This window comes from Cuculus canorus, chromosome 7 (assembly GCF_017976375.1).
Source record: "Cuculus canorus isolate bCucCan1 chromosome 7, bCucCan1.pri, whole genome shotgun sequence".
Lineage (NCBI taxonomy): Eukaryota > Metazoa > Chordata > Aves > Cuculiformes > Cuculidae > Cuculus > Cuculus canorus.
In genome coordinates, this window is record NC_071407.1 from 21921161 (window position 1) to 21946116 (window position 24956).

The window sequence follows — 24956 nt, forward strand, 5'->3', positions numbered from 1 at the left end:
GAGTTACAAGGAAACTTAACAAGGGTTTTGAGTGTCTTATATTTGAAAATGTTTCTTTGCTACAAATCTTACTAACTCCTGTGACCCTCCTGAGAATGTGGAGTCTTGCTCATTTCTAAATGGCAAATATCACATTGCTGTGAGGGAATGAAGCTCACGCTGTTAGGAACACTGGTGTTAATCCTAAGTTTTACCTGTTCAATGTTAATCTATGAATTTGTATTACCCTTCTTGCTGCTCTTGAGTAGTCGAACATGGCATCCTTGTCTCATAAAATCAGCTTGTGGTACTGTTAGCATGTTCCTCTGGAATGAGGACAGTGCTGTGGGACTGCTCTGTGGCCCTTGTGATTACATGTTATTTTAAATGGCTTTTAATAGATATTATGAACTGCTATAGGACAGAATTGCAAGAAAGTTCATCCCTTTTAATCTCCCTGCTCCCAGTGTTTAGGAAATGAGTTGACCTCTGTGGACTTAAAGCTGTGTTGAATGAGTCTGACATCTGCATGTTAACCAAAAGGAAAATATCAGTCTGGAATGAATGACTTTTCACAAGTAGTAAACTTGGCGTACCTCTGTCCTGCTGTGTTTGGAGATAAAGTAGTACTGGGGCAAAACTTAAATGAGTTTTAGAGGGAATTATCCTGCTTTAGGGACTGACCACTGCATGTGGTTGAAACTAATTAATCTTTAATTAATTCATTCTTCAATGAGAATTCTATGTGGTGGTGTCAGAAATAGGGTGGTTTGGGAGGTTTGAAAATTAGCTGATGTGCAACTCTGTTCTGGAACGAAGTGTGAACTGAGAGGGTTAAGCTGAGGCAGGTGTCCAGAGGTAAATAGAATCTTCACAGGCTTTTCTGGAATGTTTCAGATGTTGGATCTACCTTTCCCAGTGGAATACTGGATAATGCTTTATCCATATATAAAGCTATATTGTGTATATTTCTTCTGAAAGCTTGGAGTCTGCTTTCTATATGGTTTTGCTTTGTGATTTAAGTTAAACATTTTTTTAATTGATGAAATTGCAATGAAAAACGTCAAACATCCCAGCATACATAAATGCCCTTCCTTATAACCAGCTTCCTCAGTACTGTCCTTCATTTATCATGTGGAGCAAAATCACTGGAGTAGAATCTTTCATTCCTGAGCATTGGGATGCTGATTGAATATTGTCTTTGTCAATACAGCACTCTCGAGTAATGGCATTGTGGCTAACTTACTGTCCTACACCTTTGTGATCACCCACATGTCATGGTAGCAAATGTCGTACCTCTTTTGCTCTAATAATAGGCTTGCACTTCTTATCCAAACGTAACTTGGCTTCAGCTAGTAAATGATGGAACGTTCCTTTTCTAGGTCCGCAAAATCATTCGTGTCTGCAAGGGAATATTGGAATATCTGACTGTGGCAGAAGTCGTAGAGACTATGGAGGACTTGGTGACATACACAAAGAACCTGGGGCCAGGTTTGGTTTGCTACAGCCTATCGCAAACATAATAACTATAGTCTTTCCCTCTGCCTTTTGTTCCCCCCAGCACCTCCCTCACCCAAGTTCTGAGTGCTTAGACAATGATAAAGCAGTTGCTTTGAAAGTGCCTGTTTGAGAGTGTTTTAGAGGGTAAATGATGACTGGGTTTAGACTCGCATTCTTTCGTATGAATGCAGAAGTGCTAAGATATTGGTGAATGATATGTATTACACAGGCAATATGTACTGTACTTTTCCTGCGTTGTGTTCTATGAGGGAAGTAAGCACGCATTAGCAAGAGTAGAACAAAAGTATTGAAAAAACTGTGTAATTAAGCACTCACAGCTATAAAGTCCGTGAACCTGATAGAATATCTATGCCAACTGAGATGGTTAGGCCTAGGAGGAATTGATTGGAGTAGTGTAAGCTGTGTATCATCTCTTAACATCTTAATGAGGTTGTGGAAATGGCTGTCTCGCAGTATAACACAAAAACAGAGCTGCTAGCAAAATTCTTTTTATTCATTATTTGATGCTCCTTCAGTACTTGTTACTTCAAGTTTGAGGTGATTTATAGTGATGCTGTTGTGGGGCAACTCCCTTGTAGGAGACAAAACTAGGAGAATGTTGTATACTGTTAGACTGAATTATTTTTCTGCTGCTAATAAATTAGGATTCTTAACATAACAAAAAGGTTAAGTGAGCTTGAATTACAGCAGTAACAATTAGTAGAATCACTAGAACCACTTTTCCTTTCAAATAACAGAAGCCTAAAAAGGGAATCATGTACTTCTCTCTACTTCCAGCATGAAACATTTGTTGATTTTTAGTGTACATGGTCATGAATGTGATAGAACCTCAAGGCAAACAAAAAAATCCCTGATGTTTGCTTTTTCTGCCTTGAAGGCTCCCATCAAGTCTTAATAGAAAAGGAAAAAAAACCCATAAATTAGCTTTCCAAGTTCATGAGGTGACATGATATGCTGATGTAGTCATTTCCAATATTTTCCTATTTTATTGATGGGATTTTCAATTGATAATTTCGAGGATTCCATTCCACTCCGCATAGTGGCTACATTTCAAATCAGTGGCTTCTCTGCAGCATCTGGAATGTGTTTTAAGTAACAGCTGCTAATATAAAAATTAATTTTTAAGCTTTAATATAATTTTCATCACTCATTACACTTTGTTCTTGTTTAGAAGTCTAATTTGCAACAGTCAAGCTTAGTATTACGTTTCTTTATTACTGCGTCCCATTACTTTTAATTTTTAGGAATGACAAAGATGGCCAAAATGATTGACGAGAGACAACAGGAATTAACTCATCAGGAACATAGGGTTATGCTGGTAAACTCCATGAATACCGTGAAGGAGCTGTTGCCAGTACTTATTTCAGGTATTTTCAGCTTGGATTTTTAGTATCACTCTGAATTGCTATGTCTCTTGAGCTGGAGTACTTAACGTTTATTAAAATCACAGCCTTGACATAGCTTCTGTACTGATTGCAAATCACTGTGCTGCTTGTATTAAAACTGCAATCTCTTTGAGATAAAATGGTCCATGCAAAACAAAATGTACTGCCCCTGTATTAACGCAGTAGGAGGCCACCTTTAGCACTTATCTTATTCTGTATGTACCTTTTTCTAATTGGTATTTTCACAGCTATGAAGATTTTCGTAACCACAAAAAATTCAAAAAGCCAGGGAATAGAAGAGGCCTTGAAAAATCGCAATTTCACGGTAGAGAAAATGAGTGCTGAGATAAATGAAATAATCCGTGTGTTACAACTCACTTCCTGGGATGAAGATGCCTGGGCAAGCAAGGTATGTTTCACACCTGCATTGTATAGAGAAGCCTAATTTCTATCTAATGTGTTGTATGTTTTATAAACTTGTGTTTTGAGACTGAAATATCTATTAGTATATCAACTTCATATCACTGTAATCTCATTGTATGATCTCTTCAAGGTCAAGAAACGTCTTTAGAGATGATTGTATTAATGTATCTTTCAAAATTAGCTCTGTCTCAATAAGCTAAGTGAAAGGAGCTTGGCCGGTGAAGGTGGCTCAGCCATAATCATATTTGACAGAAGAAAGTTAGGTAAAAAGCTCTTTTTTTTATACATTGAGCTGGTCTTGTAGCTAGATGTTCGTAAGGGCGATGACCTTAGATTTTTCTCCTAGAAGAGGCGGGTTGCTCTTGGATTCCTTGTGCAAAAGGCCTGAAGTTGAGAAATTTTAGTCAGTTTTTGGGGTTCCCTCCTCAAACCCTTCCTTCTTTTCCCCCTGCCTCATTTTTAGTCTGTACAGGGGAGTAAACATCAAGTGTTTGCCTTGTCTAAAGAAATACCCATTAGATTGCACAGCCATTCCGGATCAGTATGATGGTTGTGAAGCTGGCACGAGCACAGCATTGGTCCTCAGTATTTAGCCTTACAAGTGGCTGCGGCCACGTGCCTGGAGTTCAGTGGTGCTCTTAAGGGATATGCTGAAGGGACAGACCATAAAGCAGGTCTGACAGGTGAATTAGCAAGTGTTATTGTGGGCTTGCCACAAAATGTAACTGTACGACTAAAGTTCCTGCCAGGTTTTTCAAGTACCTTGAAGTAAATTGCTGAAGGGATGTTCTTAAGGATTAGTGCTGTGAGAAACAAGTAACTCTAAATGTATTTAAATAAAATACTGAAAGCGGAAGCCAGACTCATTAACAAATGGAATCTTGCAGACAGCCTAACACTGACGTAATCTAGGCATTAAAATCACATTGGCCTATACTGTTTGGCACTTGACCCTTAGTTTGCCTTTTGAGATATTTTGTCACTGTCACTTCCTTATTGTGACTACTTTATGCATCTTTGTTTTTGTTCTCCTGTTCCTTCCCCTTCCCTCACCTTTAGAAGGTAAGCTTTCTTCCACACCCGACACCTCTACCTCATACTAAACCCAAACCAGCATGTCTGTGGGGTTTTGTGCTGCGTGCAGACTGTGTGCTGTGCATCTCTTTGTGTGCCAGCTGTGACACCACACTTATGTACACACACACAGAGTTTTAAAAGGTTCTTAACAGCTCTCTCTGGCTACAAGGAGAACTGGCTGTCACTGAAAGAATGGTAACTGCAAGCAGAACTGCATTATGACTGTCTTTGTGTCTGATTAGAGTTAGTCCAAAGTTTTAGAAGATATTCTTGCTGGGTGCTTCTGTGTTAAATTCCTAGTCTCAGTAGCTACAAATAAAGGCTCCAGTCATGCAGGAACAAGCTTTCTGCATGCCCAGAAAGCTTTATTAAAGCAGGAATTTTGTCCATTCCATAGTATTTCACCAGCAGCTTTCCTTCAGTTTAAAATGGTTCGTGTTCCTCAGGTCTAGGCCTAAAACTTCAGTTTTGTACATGTGGTTCTTCCAATTCAGTTTTATTATTAGATTTAGGGATTCCTGTATTTTACATAATGCAAATACAGTTTTGTTTTGTTTTGTTTTACACAGGAAATTAGGAAAACTGTGTGGTAAAAAAATAACTGTTGCGAAAAGTTGGCAATTTAGCCATAGAAAGTTCTTACTTCTCCTGCTAATGAGGCAGATTAATGAAGGATTTTATTAAGAAATTAGTTGGCGTATTAATGTTTCCAAATGCAAAGATTGGCCATTATGTATAATGCATAAATATGTTGCGAGGACTGGTGTAATAGAAGTATCATTCTGTTCTCAACTTAGAACTTCTTAATTGTACTTTGTTTTTTGAAATAAGGTTTACTGACGGTTTGGCACTGTAGCGCTGGGCATTAACCAAACAGTTCTAACAAAAAAATTTGAGTTACAAACTGCAGTGGGATGGAGCAACAGGAACTGATTTGCTAAAGGCCACTTATTTCAGACCCCTTCCTGCATTTGCAGAGATATCTAACATTGACTTGTTATTTTTCTGGGAGGGAGAAGCAGGAGCTCAAGATGACTGTCGCGTGCGTTAGTGCCCGGCAGTCAAGGGAAAGATACTTCCTCATGCTCTTGTGGAGCAAAGTAAGGGTGTTTGGGGATGACAAGCTGGAATTTTTACCTGTAGTACATGCTACCCTTGATGTTCGAGTTTGGTTTGTTTATTATTCTCTCTTGAATTGTTTAAACACTGAAGTATCACAAAATCTCCCTAAAGGCAGTGAAGAATGAACAGGTGAATGGAGCCAGAGCTGTAGCCCTGTCTGTAAACTATTTTATGGTCTTTCTGTAGGCGCCCAAATAAATGCATGTTACTGTTACTGGGTTGTAATAATCTCTGCCTGCACCAACATGGGATTTTTTTAAAATAGCATGCTGATCTAGAATTTAAATACTGATCTCTAACACAATATGAATTAAAACCAAATCTGTGTTTATTTCTTCCGTTCATAGCTTTGTCCCTTTGTTCCTTGAACTTTTCATTTTATGGACTTTTCATTTTAGCTTTCTCTCACGCGTTATTAGTGTTTATTTTTAAATAAATTTGAAGTAATGCTCAATTCAATCATCTTCCATTTCCACAGAAAGGGAGAGAGTTACAAGTTATAGAAAGCTGAGAAGTATCTGGTATCTTGCAGGATTGACCCTGGCCTGGTGACTAAGCTATCTGTTCTGCCAGAAGGCTGGCTTTGCCGTTTCCTTCAGCATTGCCTTCTTTGGTAATGAAATGCAGATATTGCTAGACTAGACCACTTTAAAAGACAGCCTCTGACTCAGTATGTCCAACAGGGGATTTATTTTGTATAGGATTTATTGTCCTCCTTTTCAGAGCAGTGGCAATACCACCTGCCTCATGAATAGCCTCAAAAGTCTTGGTAATAGCAGAAGCAATGCATAAAGGTGTCTTGAATGAACCGCTCATTTGCTTTAGGAACCCATTTGCCAAAAGCCAAGTTTTCCTTTCAGATAATGTTGCCTTAGTGTTTAACTGGAGGAACAACTTAAGTTAATCTCTTTTCCTCTCTTCTGAAAAGGTAATAGGACTGCTTTTGCTAATGAAATTCCCCTTGCCAACAGGGGACTGTGGGGAAAGGAGCAGAAGAATCTTATGCTATAGGAAACTTTTTTGAAGGATAGCTGTAGGCTTTTTTCTTTTCTTGCTTGCGAATGATATTCTGTTGACAAATCACAAAGAGGAAAATTTTAAACATATTTAGCTGTTCAGGAAGGAACAAGTCATTTTAACAACTCCAGGAATATCAAGACACTTACAAGCAGCAAGACCTTTGTTTTGGTTAAATTGAGTATTTCTACTTTTGTCTTCCCACTAAACAGCCTGAATTGTTGCAAAGCCCAGACATTTCAGGATTGCTGCACCTTTGTTGCCTGCCAAGTGTCTGACACCAGAGACAGCTGTGGCAGGAACAAAACTGCAGTGCCAACAAACCTAGTGAAGGACGTGTTCTAATTTCCTATTTGAAAACTACTCTTCTCATTGCAATGGAAACTCCTTATCAGGCTAAGGCTGAGAGGGATTCCTTGCCGTGGCAGTTTGAGCTGTGCAGATGGGAAATCTGTGCTTTAAGAGCAGTTGTACTGGAACACTTCCACTGCCACACTAGGATTTAACCAGACCTTTTAAATAGAAGGGCACAGTGTTTTGCAGACCTGAGTGCAGAGCCACACAGGATAGCAAGGTTTACACTGGAGCAGTCAGTTGAGTAGCCTTTGTCTGATGGGACAGACGGATCCTGTTACTGCTTGTGTAGTGCTTGCAATTAGAATCATGGGTGTAAACAAATCTTGATTTTTGTTCCTTGATATAAGACTTAGATTCAGGGGCTCTGCAGGCAGCTGGGACACCAAAAGCCTGTGTTTTACTAAAAGGGAGAGGCAAAGACAGTTTCCCCAGCACTCTCCTTCTCTTGTCCATCCCACACCTATGATCTCATCAACAACATCTGGCGCCTTTTTAGTTCTTTGTTTCAGATGATTTCTGAGCAGGCTGTCCATTCCAAATGGAAGTGGCTTCAGCCCATGTATGGAACAGAAAACTGTAACACCTGCCTTCACAGCCAGTAGGCGTTTTATAGACACTTGAATCGTTAAGTGATTATTTACTTGTCTCTTATGTATTAAATGCACAACTCTTGAGCTGTAGAGAAGTGACTTTGAAAAGAAAGCACTTGTCTCCAACTCCTACCTGCATATCCTCCCCTTTTGGGGCTTGTTCAAACAGGTCCTGACCTCATCTCTGAATCCCATTTCTAGCAATTTAAGAACCAGTCTCCCAGCTGAAAAGTATTTTGCCTTGGTGCTCAGAGCCCTTCAAGAGCTCTTACAATGATCCAGCAGAGTGGTGCATGACCTTTGAGAAAGCTAGTTGATGAATTATATTTTAGCACCATGTGAGTAGCTGACAGACCAATATGGCAAAACAAAAACTGGCTTGAATGCCAGTGCTTGCCATGCTGTATCTTTGAGAGTAAGCACACAGAATGAACAGCTCCCCAGGAATGTGGCAGTCCTTCAGCATTGTCAGGATATCACATGCTGTACCAGATACTGAACCTGGATGCTAGTAGGCTTCTCTTCCTAGGAGTTGGACGTGGACAGCTCAGTTAACAGCATGAAAGCCAGGCTTATTTTTCATTGTCTGTGTACTAATCATGGGATATTAGATGACTTTCCGATTATTTCTGTGACATGTCATAAAAAGCTCCTTTGGGTTTTTCCCAACTTTATACTTAAGGTACTTGTTACTGTTTTCGCTATCTCCACTTGTGGGAGACAGAAAACTTCTGGCCTCTAGTGGAGAGATGACACATGAACAATTGACAGAGTATGCAGAGCAATGAGCGCTGGGTAGGTTTATGTCCTCCAGTCAAAGAGGAGTTGGAGAATAGCAGCAGAAAAGTTAAAGCAGCAGTTTCTCGTATGCTCCTGGCAAAAAAGTTCTGAGTTTGAAACAACCATGTGTGAACATGTGTGTCTGTCTCCACAAAGATGTTAAACTCCATATCTGAGAATTCTAGGAATTAGCTGGCAGTCTATTTTTCTGCAAATAGCAGCTGTTTAACTTTGAGCAGCAGATCAGGTGGAAAATGCAGATGTGCAGCCTCTTACACAGAAGTAAGCGGTAAAATTCACTGGCCAATTGCTGGTTTTAGGAAGTTTAATCTCATGGTTACAACTTTTCTATGTCCCCTGATGTACACTAAGGAAAAAAAGGAACTAACTCCAAGACATGCGCTTATTAGAGCTCTGACTTTAGAAATAAAGCCACTAGTAAATAAAGGGATAAAAAACACGCTAAATATGCATGCGTATTTTCTGCATTTTGAGTGAATTGAAAATGTCTGTCTTAATTGGAAAGAAGTGACTATGACCTGCTAGTCTGAAAATGGGGTTTGAGCTGCTTACATGGGTGTGTTTCTGTAAGTAGACTGTGCTTTATAAAACTTCTGTCTGCTTTGGCTGTGTTGACTGTTCGTGCTTTCGTATTTTTGAGAATAATTTTGACGGTTTCTCTTCTGTAAAGGACACTGAAGCCATGAAAAGAGCCTTAGCCTTAATAGATTCAAAGATGAACCAGGCAAAAGGTTGGCTGAGAGATCCAAATGCGCCTCCAGGTAATATTAGAAAACAAACCAGGACAAAGTATTTTGATTATTTTTTAAAGGTCTGAATAGTTCCATTGTGCAAGACAAAATTGCCTTTAAGCATTAATAACCTGTATGTAGTGAATCAGGCAGAAGGAGCCTGTATTTATCCCCTTCTTTAGATACTGGAGATGGAACAAGTTGCGTCTAATGATCTGGAAAGCTTTGCTGCTTTTCGGACTGTATAACATACAGTTTTCTTGGTGCTCCAATAGTAAAAGCAAAAGCCCGTAAATTGCCATTAAATGGTATTTAACTGCAGTTGTTGCTAATACATAGAATCCTTCCCTCTGTATTTTCAAATTTGTAGAACTTTACATGTGCCTAACGGTGATCTTTAAGTGATTTTCTGTCAGTCTTAACACAGCTTTTTTTAATAGGAGAACCTGCCATGAACACTGTAACTGCAGTCACCTTTACTTACATAAAAGTTTTGCCCTTGTATGCATCTTAAAACTTTGAAAAACCTTATCTGAAAGACTTCCTCTGGAATTGAAGTCGAAATAATGGAGTTGTGAAAGTTGGAAGTGAATTGTTGATAGCTGTCGAGCTGCTGCTTGTATACTTTCTGACCTTCTTCCTCTTGCCACAATCAATTCCAGAAGCCTCAAAGTTATTTCCAAAGCCTTTTGTCACTGACATGGGCAATTAATTAAATTAACTATTAAAAATTCAGTAGCTAAGGATGAATGCAAAGATAACTGTAGAACTTGCTGCAAATCAGATTTTACTGGCTGTGTTGTTTTGAACTGACCTCAGAATGTTTGTCATCCAAGTGTTCCTTTGAGCCCATTTCATTATTATAAGTTCATGAGGACCTAGTACTTTATGGGTGCTGGTACGTCCACTATCCGTGAGGATGGGATCAGGATGGCCTGCAAGTAAAAGGAATGTTGTTCTTGCTTCTTCTTCAGCCAAAATCAAGTCAGATTTGTAACTTGCTGTAGTTAGGTTACATGAATCTTGCCATGTATTAAATTATTCTGTAATTACAGATTCTATAAATAAAGTGTTGACAGAAACTAAACTATGATAACAGAATGATTAAATGACTTGAAATACATGGCACATGATGCACTTTAAGACCTTAAGAAATACTGTCTCATTAGAATTATCACATTTGATGTATTTCTCAGTTTTGATAAATGCATTTTCATGGCTGAAGCTAATGCAATTGATGTAGTGGCACATGATGAGACACTGTTCTGTTCTATGAGACTCGCAGTTGACTCATCCATGCCCAGGGATGCCTTGTTTGTTGTACTGACTGACCCTGCATCTTAGGGGATGCCGGGGAGCAAGCAATAAGGCAGATCCTTGATGAAGCTGGAAAAGCTGGAGAGCTGTGTGCTGGCAAAGAACGCAGAGAGATCCTGGGAACATGCAAAACACTTGGCCAGATGACTGATCAGCTGGCTGACCTCAGAGCGAGGTAAATCCGTTACTTTTGATGGACAATTTTCCAATACTGTTAAAATGGTTTCTCTGAACTTGCACTTGTGTCACTTCCTAACCTGCAGGAGAGCAGGCCAGTTCCTTTATTTTGCCTTTTTCACTTCAATTTTTCATTTCACTTTCTCAGACATACGGATTTGAAGTAATCTTTCTATCCGACTTTCAGCTTCTAAGCATCTGAACAAGCAATGCTAGTGCTGTAAATTGTTTTCTGCAGTTGTGTCCACTTGTGTTGCTGGCATCCTTTCCTCCATTTTAATAAGTCTTACCAATAGCCTGTAACCTTCAGTGTACTTTGTCCACCCATGTGTCTGAGGTGACTTAGCTTATTTTCACTTACAACCTTGCTGTTCTCGCTTAGGTGTGGTGAGACACAGCTTCTGACTGCCTTTCGGCAATCTAGGAGATAACAGGCCCTGCCGGGTACTTCAGTGGAACTGAATCATCAGATAGTCAGTGACGTATAAAAAATGTGCGTTCTTCTGAGGAGGCTAAATGTCAAATTCTGGAAAGGAGAAAAATATGTCCTTAGTTTTAAAGTCTTCTTGTTCTTCCTCACGTTATTTTTGTTGTTAAGGAAAAAATCAACCTGATTAAATCCTATATCTCTTGTAATAATTCTGGGAATGCTTACAAACAGGTTTTGTTGCCTCTTCATTAGAGAAGAGCTTTGTTAAACCCTGAGCGAGTCTGTGCTGTTCTTTGTCTTGGGCAGAGGACAGGGCGCGACGCCCATGGCCATGCAGAAGGCACAGCAGGTCTCTCAAGGTCTGGATTTGCTTACGGCAAAGGTGGAGAATGCAGCCCGCAAGCTGGAGGCCATGACAAACTCTAAGCAGGCAATTGCAAAGAAGATTGATGCTGCTCAGGTACCTCTACTGATTTCATAAATACTGCAGAACACAGTTACATTGCTGCCGTTAGAGCTCTTACACTGAACTGTTGCAGTTGTTTCCAAACACAACACAGTTTCTTGTGGGGAAGAATGTGTAGGGGATACTTGCTTTACACAGAAAAACCTTCAATAATTTTCAGGTTGCTATGAATCTTGCTGCAGCTTACAACTTTTTTTTTCCAGTTTTTTTAGCATTGCTAACAGTGTCAAGGTTGTGAAATTAAAATGAGGAAACACCCTAAATTTAAACGCAAACTGATCTCATTAAAGAGAAGAGTAGAAGAGTTTCAGGCTGCACAGACGTACCCGCGGGTAAAACCAGAGCCCTTTCCTTGGGCTTTGCCTTGCGAGTGGGGATAAGGATTTAGAACTTCATAGTCATAACAAAAGCAAAACAATGGTTATGAAACTACTTTTTGTTTGAGTTGATCTTTATTTTTGGAGCTGTTCGGTCTCCCTCAATGGCCAGCCTATTACCCGCTGAGGGTGGCGGTCATCAAACGATGAACCTTTTATATATGTACACACCTTGTCTAAATGTATGTGTGTATAATTACATATGTATAAATACATATTAATAATATGTATCTTGAATTAAATAATAATGAAATTCTTTAGGAAGAACTCTGTAAAGAATGCCACACTGTGCACAGAAGCATCTGTTTTCTTTTTTTCTTCTAAAAGCCAGATCCGGGATCTCTAAAGCCACTAGTTAAATGTTACCTCTGAAAATACTGATGGCAAATGTTGGGAAGAGGGAGAGTGTAAAATCTCTGGGTAGGCTTCATTTAGCTTAACATTGTTTTCAAAACAGAAAATGTGCCAGACAATGGGAAAAATTCATGGTATCTAATAAACAGAAATTGCTTTTGAAAAGTGTTTTTTTCCTAAATGAAGTTTAGAAAGCTCTATTGATTTTCACTTTTGTTTGAACATCTCTGTAGAAATAATACTACTGTTGTTCTTCCCTCACATGCAATTTCTTTCTGTGAAGAACTGGCTTGCAGACCCTAATGGGGGCAGTGAAGGAGAAGAATATATTCGAGGAATTATGGCTGAAGCCAGGAAAGTTGCGGAACTCTGTGAGGAGCCTAAAGAAAGAGATGATATCCTTCGTTCCTTGGGGGAGATTGCTCCTTTGGCAGCTAAGCTGTCAGAACTGCGGCGACAGTACGTATTGCTTTCATCACCAGCAATTTATTTGAATGACTTTCATTTGCAGTTCAAGCACTGTGCTAAATCAGAACATCGATGATGAATTGGGGAGTGTATTTGCCTCAAAGAACTGGGAATGGACATCTTATACTTCTGAGTTTCTATTCTGTGTTTAGTGATAATTGAATGTGAAGAATTGTTCAGTTCTGTTCCTAGGAGGTAAAAAGCTAACATTTTGACATCGTCTAAAAATTTAATGTATAAAATATGGTCTCGCTTTTAATGCTTTAACCTAATGATTTCTGTCCCAAGGCCCAACTAATACTATCTTTCTCCACAAGAAAAAGGCATAACTAGAGTCGTATTATCTACAAAATACTTTTTCTACTGCCTATGGAATATTTGACAGGCAAACTGAAGCCAAAAGTTTGAGCTCCTTTGTACTGTCAGAGGACTTCACAGGAACCAGATCATGTGCAATGTGTTTATACAGCGAGATGTCACAGCTGTTTTTTCCTAAGCGGTTAACTAAATGTTGAGGTGGAATATCCAGCACACAGTGTCAGTGTTCTAAGCTATAACTGCAAGCTACAGAAAAGATAAGGTTTGAAGAAAGCCCGGTTACTGCAAGTTTGGCGCTCAGCTGCAGCTGATATTTCTGTATCAGTTTTGCAAAGAGGATGCTTGAGAGTGGAGGTGGAAAAATGGTGACTGTATAAATGGGGAATCTTCATCTGTGCCCAGCTGTGATATGGAGAGGAATATTTTTCTTTCTTCATTAGTTGGACACTTCAATCAAGTTTTTCTGGATATGTAGCTGCTATGGGTCTTGATGTACTGCCTCTTTTCAAGTTTATATGTAGCCTTGCGTCTGTTGCTGCTTATTTTTCAGCTGCTAACCTGTGTGGCATTATTGCAGCAGCTCTAAGACAGCTGTAAGTACGGGCAATCCAAGTTGTGCATCAGTATTGTCTCTGGCAGCACCGTGCCTTCCCCCATCTCAGCACTGTGCTGAGCATCGATGTATCCAGGTGCCAGAGCAGGAAGTGCGAGGTGGGGGTTTACGGATGGCAGATCTGCATGGTTTGCTCTGAGACTCAAAGGTCAAATTTAACCTATTTAACCCAAAGTATTTTCCCTTATGTCTTCCTGCTGAATTTGGGGTTAGCCGTGAATGATCTGTAATTGACTGTACTGTTTTTAATCCTTAGAGGGAAAGGCGACTCTCACGAAGCCCGTGCGCTGGCTAAGCAAATAGCTACGTCGCTCCAGAACTTGCAGTCCAAAACGAACAGGGCTGTAGCCAACACCAGGCCAGTGAAAGCAGCCGTCCATTTGGAGGGGAAGATTGAGCAAGCGCAGAGGTGGATCGACAATCCTACTGTAGCTGACCGAGGAGTGGGTAAGTGGTCAGTCCGCTCTTGCCCCCACAGTCTTCTGATTAAACTTGTTAGTGAGTTTTATGATTAAAACTACTGCTCCTGGGATGCATGGAATCTCTCCGCCAATGTGGAGACCTGCGTTTGGGGCTGGAGGTTTATAGCCAGGTCCTGGTTGCAATATTGCTGAGTTGAGCTGGTCTGTGATTCTCTGTGTCTTCTGGAAAGGAAACATTGGTGAAGGATAGAAGAATGTGTGTTATGGAACAGACAAACTTCAGACTGTCCCTCGATCTTATTGTCACACAAAAATAGTACCTCTAATTTTATTTTACGCCTACCTCAGCAAAATAAGTGATCAGTTTCTTCAGGGAGGAGAAAAACATTTGTAAACCTGAACTAAAAATATCACTTCTTGTATGGTTTCTGGGTTATCTGAGGAAAATGCTACTTAATCAAAGAGAAAGGTGCTGTGAGTATCCAAGCATGCTATCAGTGGGCCTCGAATTTTGGTTGAGGAGCTGCTCTACTGAGAGCTTATTATAAACCACTTCTGACATTTCTCATTTAGCTGCTTCTGATGCTGTTGCAATAGGTGAGGAAAGCGTGGAAACTGGATTCAGTGGTGTTTTCTGTAGCAGTTGAGTTTAAGCTCTGCAACTTGACAGAGACCGGTGGAAAACTGCCTTACAAGCAGTGTAACTGCGGAGCTTTAATGTTCAGAATTGTCACTGGCTTCATAGTGCCTCTGATTTGTCCTGTCGGGTTTTGTCCCACTGTCTGTTAATGCAATGTGACCTCTTCCACTGCAGGCCAGGCAGCGATTCGGGGTCTGGTTGCAGAAGGTCGTCGCTTAGCCAATGTCATGATGGGACCGTACCGCCAGGACCTGCTCGCCAAGTGTGACCGCGTGGACCAGCTGGCTGCTCAGCTGGCTGACCTCGCAGCCAGAGGGGAGGGAGAGTCCCCGCAGGCCAGGGCGATTGCTGCTCAGCTTCAGGACTCGTTGAAGGTAGAAATCAGCTCTTGTGCTGCGAAATGCATGATGTGCTGAAGTGTTTGCACTCCTCTGAGAAAGCACTTGTGTGGGGGAGGCAGCAGTTAAAGATGTGCAGCAAAAAACCCTGTTGGTTTAGCTGAGATGCTTAAAGCAAATCTACAAAGTCCCTGATATCGTGCTGTAGGGATTAATTCATAGAATCATAGAGTCATAGAATTGCTCGGATTGGAAGGGACCTTAAAAATCATCTAGTTCTAATGGACATGTCCCACTAGATCAGGCTTCCCAAGGCCCCATCCAACCTGGCCTTGAACACCTCCAGAGATGGGGCAGCCACAACTTCCCTGGGCAACCTGTGCCAGTGCCTCACCACTCTCGTGGTGAAGAAATTCTTCCTTATGTCAAGCCTAAATCTGCCCCTCTCCAGTTTATACCCATTGTCCCTTGTCCTATCACATACAAGCCTTTGTGAACAGTCCCTCCCCAGCCTTCCTGTAGGCTCCTTTCAGGTACTGAACAATGTTCAATTGAACAATGTAGAAGCAAAAACAGAGTCTCATTTTAAAAGAAAATGGTATTCTAGCATTGCATATTTGAGGGGCAAGGTCTCAAATCATACTGCTCGTGGTTTCTGATGCTGTTTCAAGAAGTGGTAGGTAAGCTTCTGCTATTTCAAATTGCATAAGAAGTGATTCATTGATCATGCTTTAAAGATCATTTTGTCTTAATGGCCGCCATTGTAATGGGCTTTTTCCCCTTTTTTTTTTCCAAGAAGAGGTTTTACGGATTTGAATCCCTGCAAACTTAATATTCCTATATCATGTGCAATAATTTTCCATTTTGTTTTCTTTTTTTGAGGATCTTAAAACGCGGATGCAAGAGGCAATGACCCAGGAGGTTTCAGACATTTTTAGTGACACTACAACTCCTATTAAGTTGTTAGCAGTAGCAGCCACTGCTCCTTCTGATGCTCCCAACAGAGATGAGGCAAGTGTGCCCAGGTGGTCTTTCCCCCATGTGAAGCTTCAGTTATTGTTTAATTTTACCTGAACTGATCTTTTGAAAACTGTATGGGTATATTTTTCTTAAGCCTGTGATACATGCTTATTAATTCTGACGGCACAATGATTCTTATGCTAACTGCTCTGGACTGTTGGAGATTGTGAGTTGTACTGTGGACGTCTGGGAACTGTTTTGTCCCTGACTTCAGCATATGGCAAAGCTTTTGCTTGGTGATATTTGTACCATGTTGCCTTCAGCATGCTAAAAATTCTTGTGCAAAAACCACTAATGCACTAGTTATTGGCTTGTACATCTCAACATTACATGAGCTGACTGAAACAGTCAGATTTGTGTCAAGATTGATCAATAAATTGAACCTGTTCTCCTGTTGTGTGATGTTTCCTGTAGTTCAAAACTGTGGGCTGCATGGAGAGTATCTAAAACTCTGTGACTGGCAGCTCTGTTTTGTTTCATTTGAACCTGGTCAAGCTGATTCCCAAGGCCTTGGGAAAATTTGGCTTTATGCAGGATTGCTTTTTGTCTAAGTATCTTGTGCCTTGAATAGCTAAGGACTGGGGAAGGAGGAAATTGTTTTTCCTGGGTGAAGCTTCAGTTTTTAGGGCAAAGCCGTGTATTATATATATCTTTTGACTTATGGGTCTGAAGAATGCTATAAGCTTAAAGTTAAGACACTAGTAATCAGGAATTAATGTACTTCCTACCTCCTGGCTGTCAGTGTGGTAGGATCCTTTGTTGCCCAGATGAGTGAGTAAAGAAGAAAGCCCAGTAATGTTAAAATTAAAAAAATGGAATAGCTTCAAAGCTTTTGTGTCTTATTGTGTCCTCTCAGGAGATGCATTAAGTTTGGATGTTACAAAGGTGTCTCCGGTATTTGACACCTTGGAGAAATTATGTATTCTTGAAGGATGTTTAGGCTTTTTTAACGTGTTTTTCTCTTGTGACAACCAGGTGTTTGATGAAAGAGCAGCCAACTTTGAAAACCACGCTGCTAGGCTGGGAGCTACAGCAGAAAAAGCAGCTGCAGTGGGAACGGCAAATAAAACCACTGTGGAAGGCATTCAGGCAACAGTGAAGTCCGCACGGGAACTCACCCCACAGGTTTGTGTCCTTGATCTCAAAGGGCAGTTAAAAAGGCAGGGGAGGACTTCAGAGGGATTTTCTTCATGTCTCTGCTCTCAGAGAAAAATGTTAACGCCAGCAAGGAACAAGGTGCTCACGCTCTTCAAAGGGGGATGGCAATTATTTGTGTGTGTGATACCAAGTAGAACAAGCTGATTAAGTGGAATGTCTTACTCTTCAGCTTCTGGACAGAGGCGTTAGTGACTCATCCTTGAAATAAAATTACTTTGAGGCTTAGTAAAATATGTAAGTGGGAAAAACGCTCTTTAATTAATATACTTTAGTGCTCTCAAGACATATTTTTAGATGAGAAACACTTTTTGATATTTAAGCCTGTAATTGAAGTTCCAGAAAGAAGTATTTGTGTCAGCAAATCCCAGCAGCATGGTAAATCTTCAAGCAGCTGCATGTTGAACTGGAGTTAATGAAGCAGTATTCCAGATGAGCAGCTACACATCTGGTCCTGAAAAACAAATGTATTTTCAGGACTGTGTGTCTGTGTGTGATGTCAATATATACTGATAGTTCCCTAATTAGAAATGTTTTCTGTTGGCAGGTGGTATCAGCTGCTCGTATTCTCCTGAGAAATCCTGGAAATCAAGCTGCTTATGAACATTTTGAGACCATGAAAAACCAATGGATTGATAATGTGGAAAAAATGACAGGTGAAGTAGGCATTTCTGTTGCAGTTTATACTGGTGGCTAACTAGCTGGGGAGACATTGCCCCTTCTCTTTGGATTGATGAAACATTCAGAAGAGTAATGACTTGCTAAAAATGAAGTAAGAAAAGTGGGAATGTGATCTCTGACTCCAGAAATAGGTAAATGTTACAGTATAAACAAAGCTTTCTTCACGGGTGATAATTTTAAGCTGCAGGGGAGCAAATTCAGCTTTAGTTCTTCTGTGGGAAAACCTGAATGTGGTTTGTTGTTATTGGGGTTGCTATTCTATCAGTGCAGCGCTGTAGCAACTTGCATTCTTGAGAGGACAAGTAATTAAGTGGGGGCAAGAAAATATGTTCAAAATAACGTAACAGCCTGATGAAAGCAGTGAATAAAACAAAGCTACTGCTCTGCTGAATCTTGCTTAGGCCAATGTTTGGTCCTTCCAAAGTACAGACCCTTTGCACTGGCATGCTCATCTCCTGACTGTGTGCTCCCTCCTGCTCCATCCCCATAGTTAAAACATAGGTGTTTTACATCTCGCCAAGTATCATCCTTAAGTAAAAGCATATTTCCTTTAGAGTGAATGGGAGTGGTACAAAAAGTACTGGATGTGCTTAAAGATATTTGGTGGGTGGAAGGAAGCTCTGCTCATCTTGGCTCATACAGCATTCCACAGGGGATCAGTAAGAGCTCGGGATGTCATTAGTGGGAGCAAGCCTGAGCACGGTTACTGTGATAGAGGTACCGCGTCATCAGGCATAAAACTGCAGTAATACATTTGGTCTGATTCCATGCCCTCTTCCACCGATCCCCAGTTTGGAAAGAGTTACTCTTCTGGTTGTGAACAGTTTCTGGAATAGCAAATACCCCCTTCCACAGATGAAACCGGAGTATTAATGTGTTGAACTTTTATTCCAGGGCTGGTAGATGAAGCCATCGATACTAAATCTCTGCTGGATGCATCAGAAGAGGCTATTAAGAAAGATCTCGATAAGTGTAAAGTTGCAATGGCCAATATGCAACCTCAGATGCTGGTCGCTGGTGCCACCAGCATTGCGAGACGAGCAAACCGCATCCTGCTGGTAGCGAAACGGGAGGTTGAAAACTCAGAAGATCCTAAGTTCCGGGAGGCTGTGAAAGCAGCCTCTGATGAGTTAAGCAAGACTATATCCCCAATGGTAATGGATGCGAAAGCTGTGGCAGGAAATATCTCTGATCCTGGTAAGGACTCGGTCATCTGATTTCAAATGTATTTTTTATTGGCTGAAGATGGTGCTTGTTGGGTCTTGTTCAGCTGGGTATCCCATTTTATGCAAAAGTTGTGTACCCTTAAGTCCCAGAACAGTGAAATCAGGGTCACACCCCACTGACTGCTGGATCCTGCTTTGACCTTTGGCGTATTCCAGGGAATGGGATTCAGCATTCTAGTTCATTATGTGACTTCATAATTATAAAGTATTAGAAGAAGTATTTGTTACTGGTTATCAGTGAAACTACTTCATGTAAGAAAGTATTATTTAACTTCTTTTATTCTAAATGTTGTTCAGGGAATTACTTTGGCTGTTGACAGTGACTGTTACCCAGCCCAGGCTTTATTGTACGCATGTTGCATATGACACTAACTTTTCAAACATGCAAATCCATATAAAATGTAAACACTTTTGTACTTTTTAAACATCATTCTTTTACAGATACACATGTACTTGGCACAATTAGAAGTATTTTTTGTGTAGTGTTGTAGTTCTAAATAGTATAGAACACTATTAAACAGGTCATGGAATTTTTGTTCAGGTTTGCAGAAGAGTTTCTTGGACTCTGGATACAGAATTCTGGGAGCTGTGGCCAAAGTCAGAGAAGCCTTCCAGCCTCAGGAGCCAGATTTTCCCCCTCCTCCTGACCTCGAGCACCTTCGTGTAAGTACAGCACAATTTGTGATACAACCCGCAGTTGTCACTGACAGCATGTGGATTGCACACAGAAATTACTTGAGTGTATTTTTCCTCCTTAGAAATAAACACATTCTCTGGCCAGCCATATGTACAAGTAGCCTTAAGTCTAAAAAATGCCATTCCCACTTTCAAAAGAAAAGAGGTTAGAAGATAGTATTTCTTCTAATCCGGGGCACTTGACAGAATGGAAAGAGGCATGAGCTCATGCAATCACATCTGGCACCGCCCTTTATTCAATCTCTGTGGTGTCTTTCATGGCACTGAATGAGGTTTTTCCCTCCTTAGCTGACAGATGAACTTGCTCCTCCCAAACCACCACTTCCAGAAGGTGAGGTTCCCCCACCCAGACCACCACCGCCTGAAGAAAAGGATGAAGAGTTCCCCGAGCAGAAAGCAGGAGAAGCAATAAACCAGCCCATGATGATGGCTGCTAGGCAGTTGCACGATGAAGCCCGGAAATGGTCAAGCAAGGTAAGATGTTGTTGTATGTGCCTTGTGCTAAAAGGAATGGATACTTCTATTACTGTTTTTCTTTAGGATTGGTGTGTTTGGTCCAATGTGTGTTGTCTTAATGGCAGAGAATGCTCTTTTATGGAACAGATAGTAAAAACAGTGCTGCAGGAGGAATTGGAAACCCATTCAAGTTTGGAATGAACTAGGGCAACAGTTCTAATACTCAGAATTGCTGGAATGTTTGATTAGCATCCCCCTGGGAAACACAGGTGTGCCCTGTGTGCTGAACTGCTAGTGATCCCTGATGCCACTGTTGCCTGAAGAGCCACCAATCCTGCCACCTTTCCAGGCTGAGGAACCCATTGCTGTATTTAAGTGATTTCAAAAAGCGGATGCCAGCTGTGGAAATGGTGAGCTGGGTTGTCTTAATTCTGGAAGGAGCTGCAGGTTACTTTGCAGTTGATCTGGTGCATTTATGATAGGAACAGTGACCATATACAGGTGGCCTGGTCTCATTTTTTCTTGCACCAAGTCACACTCCCTATCAAGGCCAAATTCCTTCATTTCCTTACTGTTTCAGTGCTGTGACAGAACAGAGGGAACTCATCGGTCTTACAAATGCTAATACACTTTTTAGCATTTCCCTTTTTTCCCCAAGAGTGCCACGTTTTTTTTGCAGGCAGCAGCGGTGTCGACTGCTGAGATGAACAACACCTGCAGATGCCTGAAAGACCAGAACTGGGATTTTAAAATCTCCAGTTCTTTTTACTCCACCAAATTAGATGGTGGATGAGAACATAAACTTGAATAGCTTATAGAAACAACCTCAGAGCTTTGTGCTCAAGGAACATCTGGTTTGAAAGTACAGATAAAACACAAAAGTCCTGCAAACTTGCCCAAGTCTCTCCTCATAAAAAGAAAAGTGCTATTTCCCCCCTGCTTCTGGAGATACCAAATACAGATTTATGTTACCAAAAGGATAGCACTGGCATGTAGTAGTCATCTCAGAAGGTAGTTTTGAAGCCAGAATTTTAGCTTCCTACAAGTGTTTTGATGTTTAAATTCCAAAATGGATAACTTAACAATACAGTCAGTGATAAAATACTTTTACTGTACACAAGTACCTACTAAATTACCCATATTTAAAAGATGGGTAGATGAGGTGCTATGGGAGATGGTTTAGTGGCAGACAAGAATGGATGGACTCTGATCCAAGAAGTCTTTTCCAACCTGGTGATTCTGTGATTCTATGATCTATACTAGATACATTCTAAATGAAATAGTGCAATGCAAAAGTATTTCTTTATCAAAGCCAAGCAGCAGACCTTAAAACTCCTTGCAGATCATGAAAGAGCTAAGCTTTAGTGTATTGAAATTATAAAACACAATTTGCATTGCTCTTTGAGACCCACAAACCAGTAAGTTAGGCTAGCATTTGTTCTTGTAATTCTTTCTTAGCTTTTGTCCTTTGTGTTCTCTTTTCTATGCTTTTCTCCTCATTTGGATAAATCAGAATGAGGGTTATTTGAAAACTTTTCATTAGATTATGACTTGAACAGAAGTTGTCTTCGAGGATGAGTTTATTTAGCTCTAATAAGAGCTACCCCTTCCTTCAGGAACTGTCTTTTAATCGGTGGAGATGTTTTTCTATAAAAGGCCATGTCTTAAGCAAAGCAGCTGAAAATGCACACCTTTTTGTGAGGGTAGTTTGACTTTTATCCCACTTGGCTTCAGTCAAAGAAGTGCAGTTAGGGAAATTGTAGAATAATTTGTATCAAATGCTGCCGTGTTATGACTGCCTGTGGTGTTGTATGCTTACCTCTTCTTTGTGAGCTACCCTAACACAATGACTTTGCTTGAATCCTCTTTTTCTCTTTTTTGAAGGTATTGGAATACAACATATTGTGGCAAAACAGTACCATATGCTTCATAATCCTCTTATTCTACTAATTCTGTTTGTCGTTTTTAAGAAGTGCAATATCCACACATTCATAACATTATCACCTCTTCTTTCCATAGCCCTATTCTGTTCTTTTCCATGTTACCTGTGGTATTTCAGTGCCCATTTCTAGTGCCCTCCACCTTTTGTGTTTTCTCTACAGTAGTGTTTGGTTTCTCTGTGGTCCTGCTTCTTTCTCTTCTTATCGCACACACAAACGGGCTTCCATAAAAAGCTCTTGATCTGCACAAACACCGTGGTCATCAGCTGCCATGCTGGCTTCTGTGCGGGCCAAACGGCTTTCACGGAAGCAGAAAATCCATTCATTTCACCATTGTCTTGCCGGAAAAATGTTGTTCTGCCAGTCAGCCTCTGTCTGTGGAAACTGTATGCTGAGATGGAAAATGCTGCATCATCTTTGAACTATAACCTCTTAATGTTTTTGGTAGCTTTGGTTCACAGGTAAAATGTTTAGTTTTTTCTGCTAATCTCATATTCTTTCCTCTCCTCCCTCTGACCTGATCCTAGGGCTGTTGGGTCAGATCTGGAGAGACCAAGAGGATGGTTTGGTCGCTAAACCAGCTCACTTCATGCTCTTTTACCCAGTTCTGCTTCTCATACTAACTGTCCCCTGTTTCTCCACCCTTGCTGCCACCTGCAAAGCCTGATGTGACTGTGATTAACGAAGCGGCTGAGGCTGGTGTAGATGTAGATGAGGAGGATGATGCAGATGTTGAATTTCCTCTCCCCTCTGACATTGAAGATGATTACGAGCCTGAGCTGCTGTTAATGCCAACCAATCAGCCTGTTAACCAGCCCATTCTGGCTGCCGCTCAGTCTCTGCATCGGGAAGCAACCAAGTGGTCTAGTAAGGTACTCCTGAGTCTCCCTGGGGACTGATCCGTGTGCATCCAGCCATTGGGAACGCTCACACATTTGCATCACTCTTGATCCCTGCTGGCTCCGCCTTTTTGAATGAATGAGTTGTGTCTGCACATTTAAGGACTGAGAGTGGCTTCACGAGTTTGCTGGATCTGTTTGTCAGTGCTGGATTCAAGCTTGATTTGGGTCACATGTTAATATTCAGAGGCTTCCTCTCCCTTTGCATCTGCCTGTTCTTTGTTATGGCAGTTTTCAGATTGTAACGGTTGTCTTCCCTCCCTCCTGTTCTTTTTTCCATTCACTTGGGCTACCTGGGAGGCCACGGCTAAGGTTTCTTAATGACTTCCAGCTACAGCAGAGTGTACAGCGTTCAGGAAGTCATTTCAGGTGTCTGTTGTGCTTTGCCTCTGTTGATGCCACCAGTTAGAAACCTTCCCACCAGGAATGGCTTTGTATGGCAGTGTGTCCAAGAGGATGGACTGACTGGCTTGCGCTTCGCTGGCTTGCAAATGCTGTTCTTGAGCGAGTCCTTTTCTGAAGAAGCTGCACTGGGTGTTGTCAGCTGCGGAACTGAGACGGTGTTTCTGTGAAAGCGCTGCGAATCTAACACAAGGTCACACCTTCATGAGCAGCCGATCTGCGTCTGAGCACAAATGTTTGCAGGACCAGTCACTTTTTAGAGCATGCTGCAGAAAATGAGGTTGGTGTCCCCTAACAAGCACAGGTCAGGGGGGTGTGTATGTGCCTGTACCTGTGTGTGTGTTTACATAGATAAACTAATTGAATTAAAAGGGCTTTAAAAATGTTCTTGTCCTTTTCAGATTCTGATGCTTGGATAACTTGTTAGAGGGCTTCGTAAAGGTCACTGCTCCTAGTTGCTTGGTCCTCCTGCGTGAAAACATGGAAAAAGCTCTGTCATTTGCATCCTAAGTGGTCCCCCTAACAAGCAGTTTAGCTCTTAGGTCATGGTAACGAGTAGTTCAGTGTTTTGTCACCTCTATCTGTAAAGTATCTGAGACACCTTATTGGATTTGCTGGTAGCGAGCCATGGAGTACGCACCCAGGGGCAGGGATGGCATCTGCTCACTTGGGTTCTCGCTGTGTGCTCTTTGCTCTGGACTTCATCAGTCATTAATCATGGAGTTATACTGAGGGAAAAGCGTGCTGGTACTTAAACTCACCCTGCTGATGGTTCAGCCCCACAAAAGGAACGCTTCATGGCTCCAGAGAGTTTGCTTCTGTCTAACAGCTTTCTGCAGAGGTGAATCTGAATCTACTAACAGGCCAGTAGCAACTGATCTAGGCCTGCTTTGGCTGCACTGGGTTTCTCTTGGGAACAGTGTACAGGAAATGGTTTTGCCTTGGTCAGGCTTAATTCACATTTCAAATTGTTCTCAGAAGTGTTTCTGTGACTGTTAAGTCTCTACTTCATACAAGAAATCTGGATCTTCATGTGAGGAGTATCACTGGATTTATCTTTTGAGCTATTGAGTTGTTCTCTCCTGGGAGCTTTATTTTAAAAGGAGAGATTTTGTCAAAAAGCAAGATTTATTTTCAGGGAATAACTTGGAAAAAACTCTATCTTATTTCCACGTTACCAGTGCCGAAAGATTTGTGTGTCATAGATTCTTCTATTTATCTGTTAGTATTAGAGCAGCGAGCTGGTGCTTTAACAACTTCAGTTTCAGACCCCTGAAAACGTTGTGCTCTACTATTACGACTACACCGTTTACCTTCATTTGTGCCACTTGGTTTAACAAGCTATTTAGCGCACTTTTGAATTTAAAATAGCTCCTTTTGAGGAAATCTGGCATTTCGAATGCTAATAACATGGTTTATCTTAAAACCCAGCCAGCAGAGCAGTACCCTCCCGCTCCATGGACACACTAATGTTTTTCCTTACCACTTCTTTTCCAGTTTTGAAGCAAACTCTTCTTGAGTGTTAGGAAGAAAAATGTCAGAAACATGTAATTAGCAC

At 41.0% G+C, this 24956-nt stretch overlaps 1 protein-coding gene across 4 annotated transcripts in view; it reads left to right on the forward strand.

Moving 5' to 3' along the window:
• Positions 1–24956, forward strand: part of VCL (vinculin) — a 52734-nt gene that overhangs the window by 23449 nt on the left and 4329 nt on the right. The window contains exons 4-19 of one of the 4 annotated variants that reach the window (XM_054070909.1): positions 1362–1470; positions 2745–2867; positions 3134–3294; positions 8940–9033; positions 10348–10495; positions 11234–11387; positions 12408–12583; positions 13780–13970; positions 14760–14959; positions 15806–15934; positions 16919–17068; positions 17646–17754; positions 18674–18976; positions 19547–19668; positions 19990–20175; positions 22760–22969. In XM_054070909.1, the coding sequence (XP_053926884.1) occupies positions 1362–1470; positions 2745–2867; positions 3134–3294; positions 8940–9033; positions 10348–10495; positions 11234–11387; positions 12408–12583; positions 13780–13970; positions 14760–14959; positions 15806–15934; positions 16919–17068; positions 17646–17754; positions 18674–18976; positions 19547–19668; positions 19990–20175; positions 22760–22969 (2565 nt within the window). The remainder of the gene's footprint in view (positions 1–1361; positions 1471–2744; positions 2868–3133; positions 3295–8939; positions 9034–10347; positions 10496–11233; positions 11388–12407; positions 12584–13779; positions 13971–14759; positions 14960–15805; positions 15935–16918; positions 17069–17645; positions 17755–18673; positions 18977–19546; positions 19669–19989; positions 20176–22759; positions 22970–24956) is intronic. The other 3 variants (XM_009570738.2, XM_054070910.1, XM_009570739.2) reach the window with 3 other exon arrangements.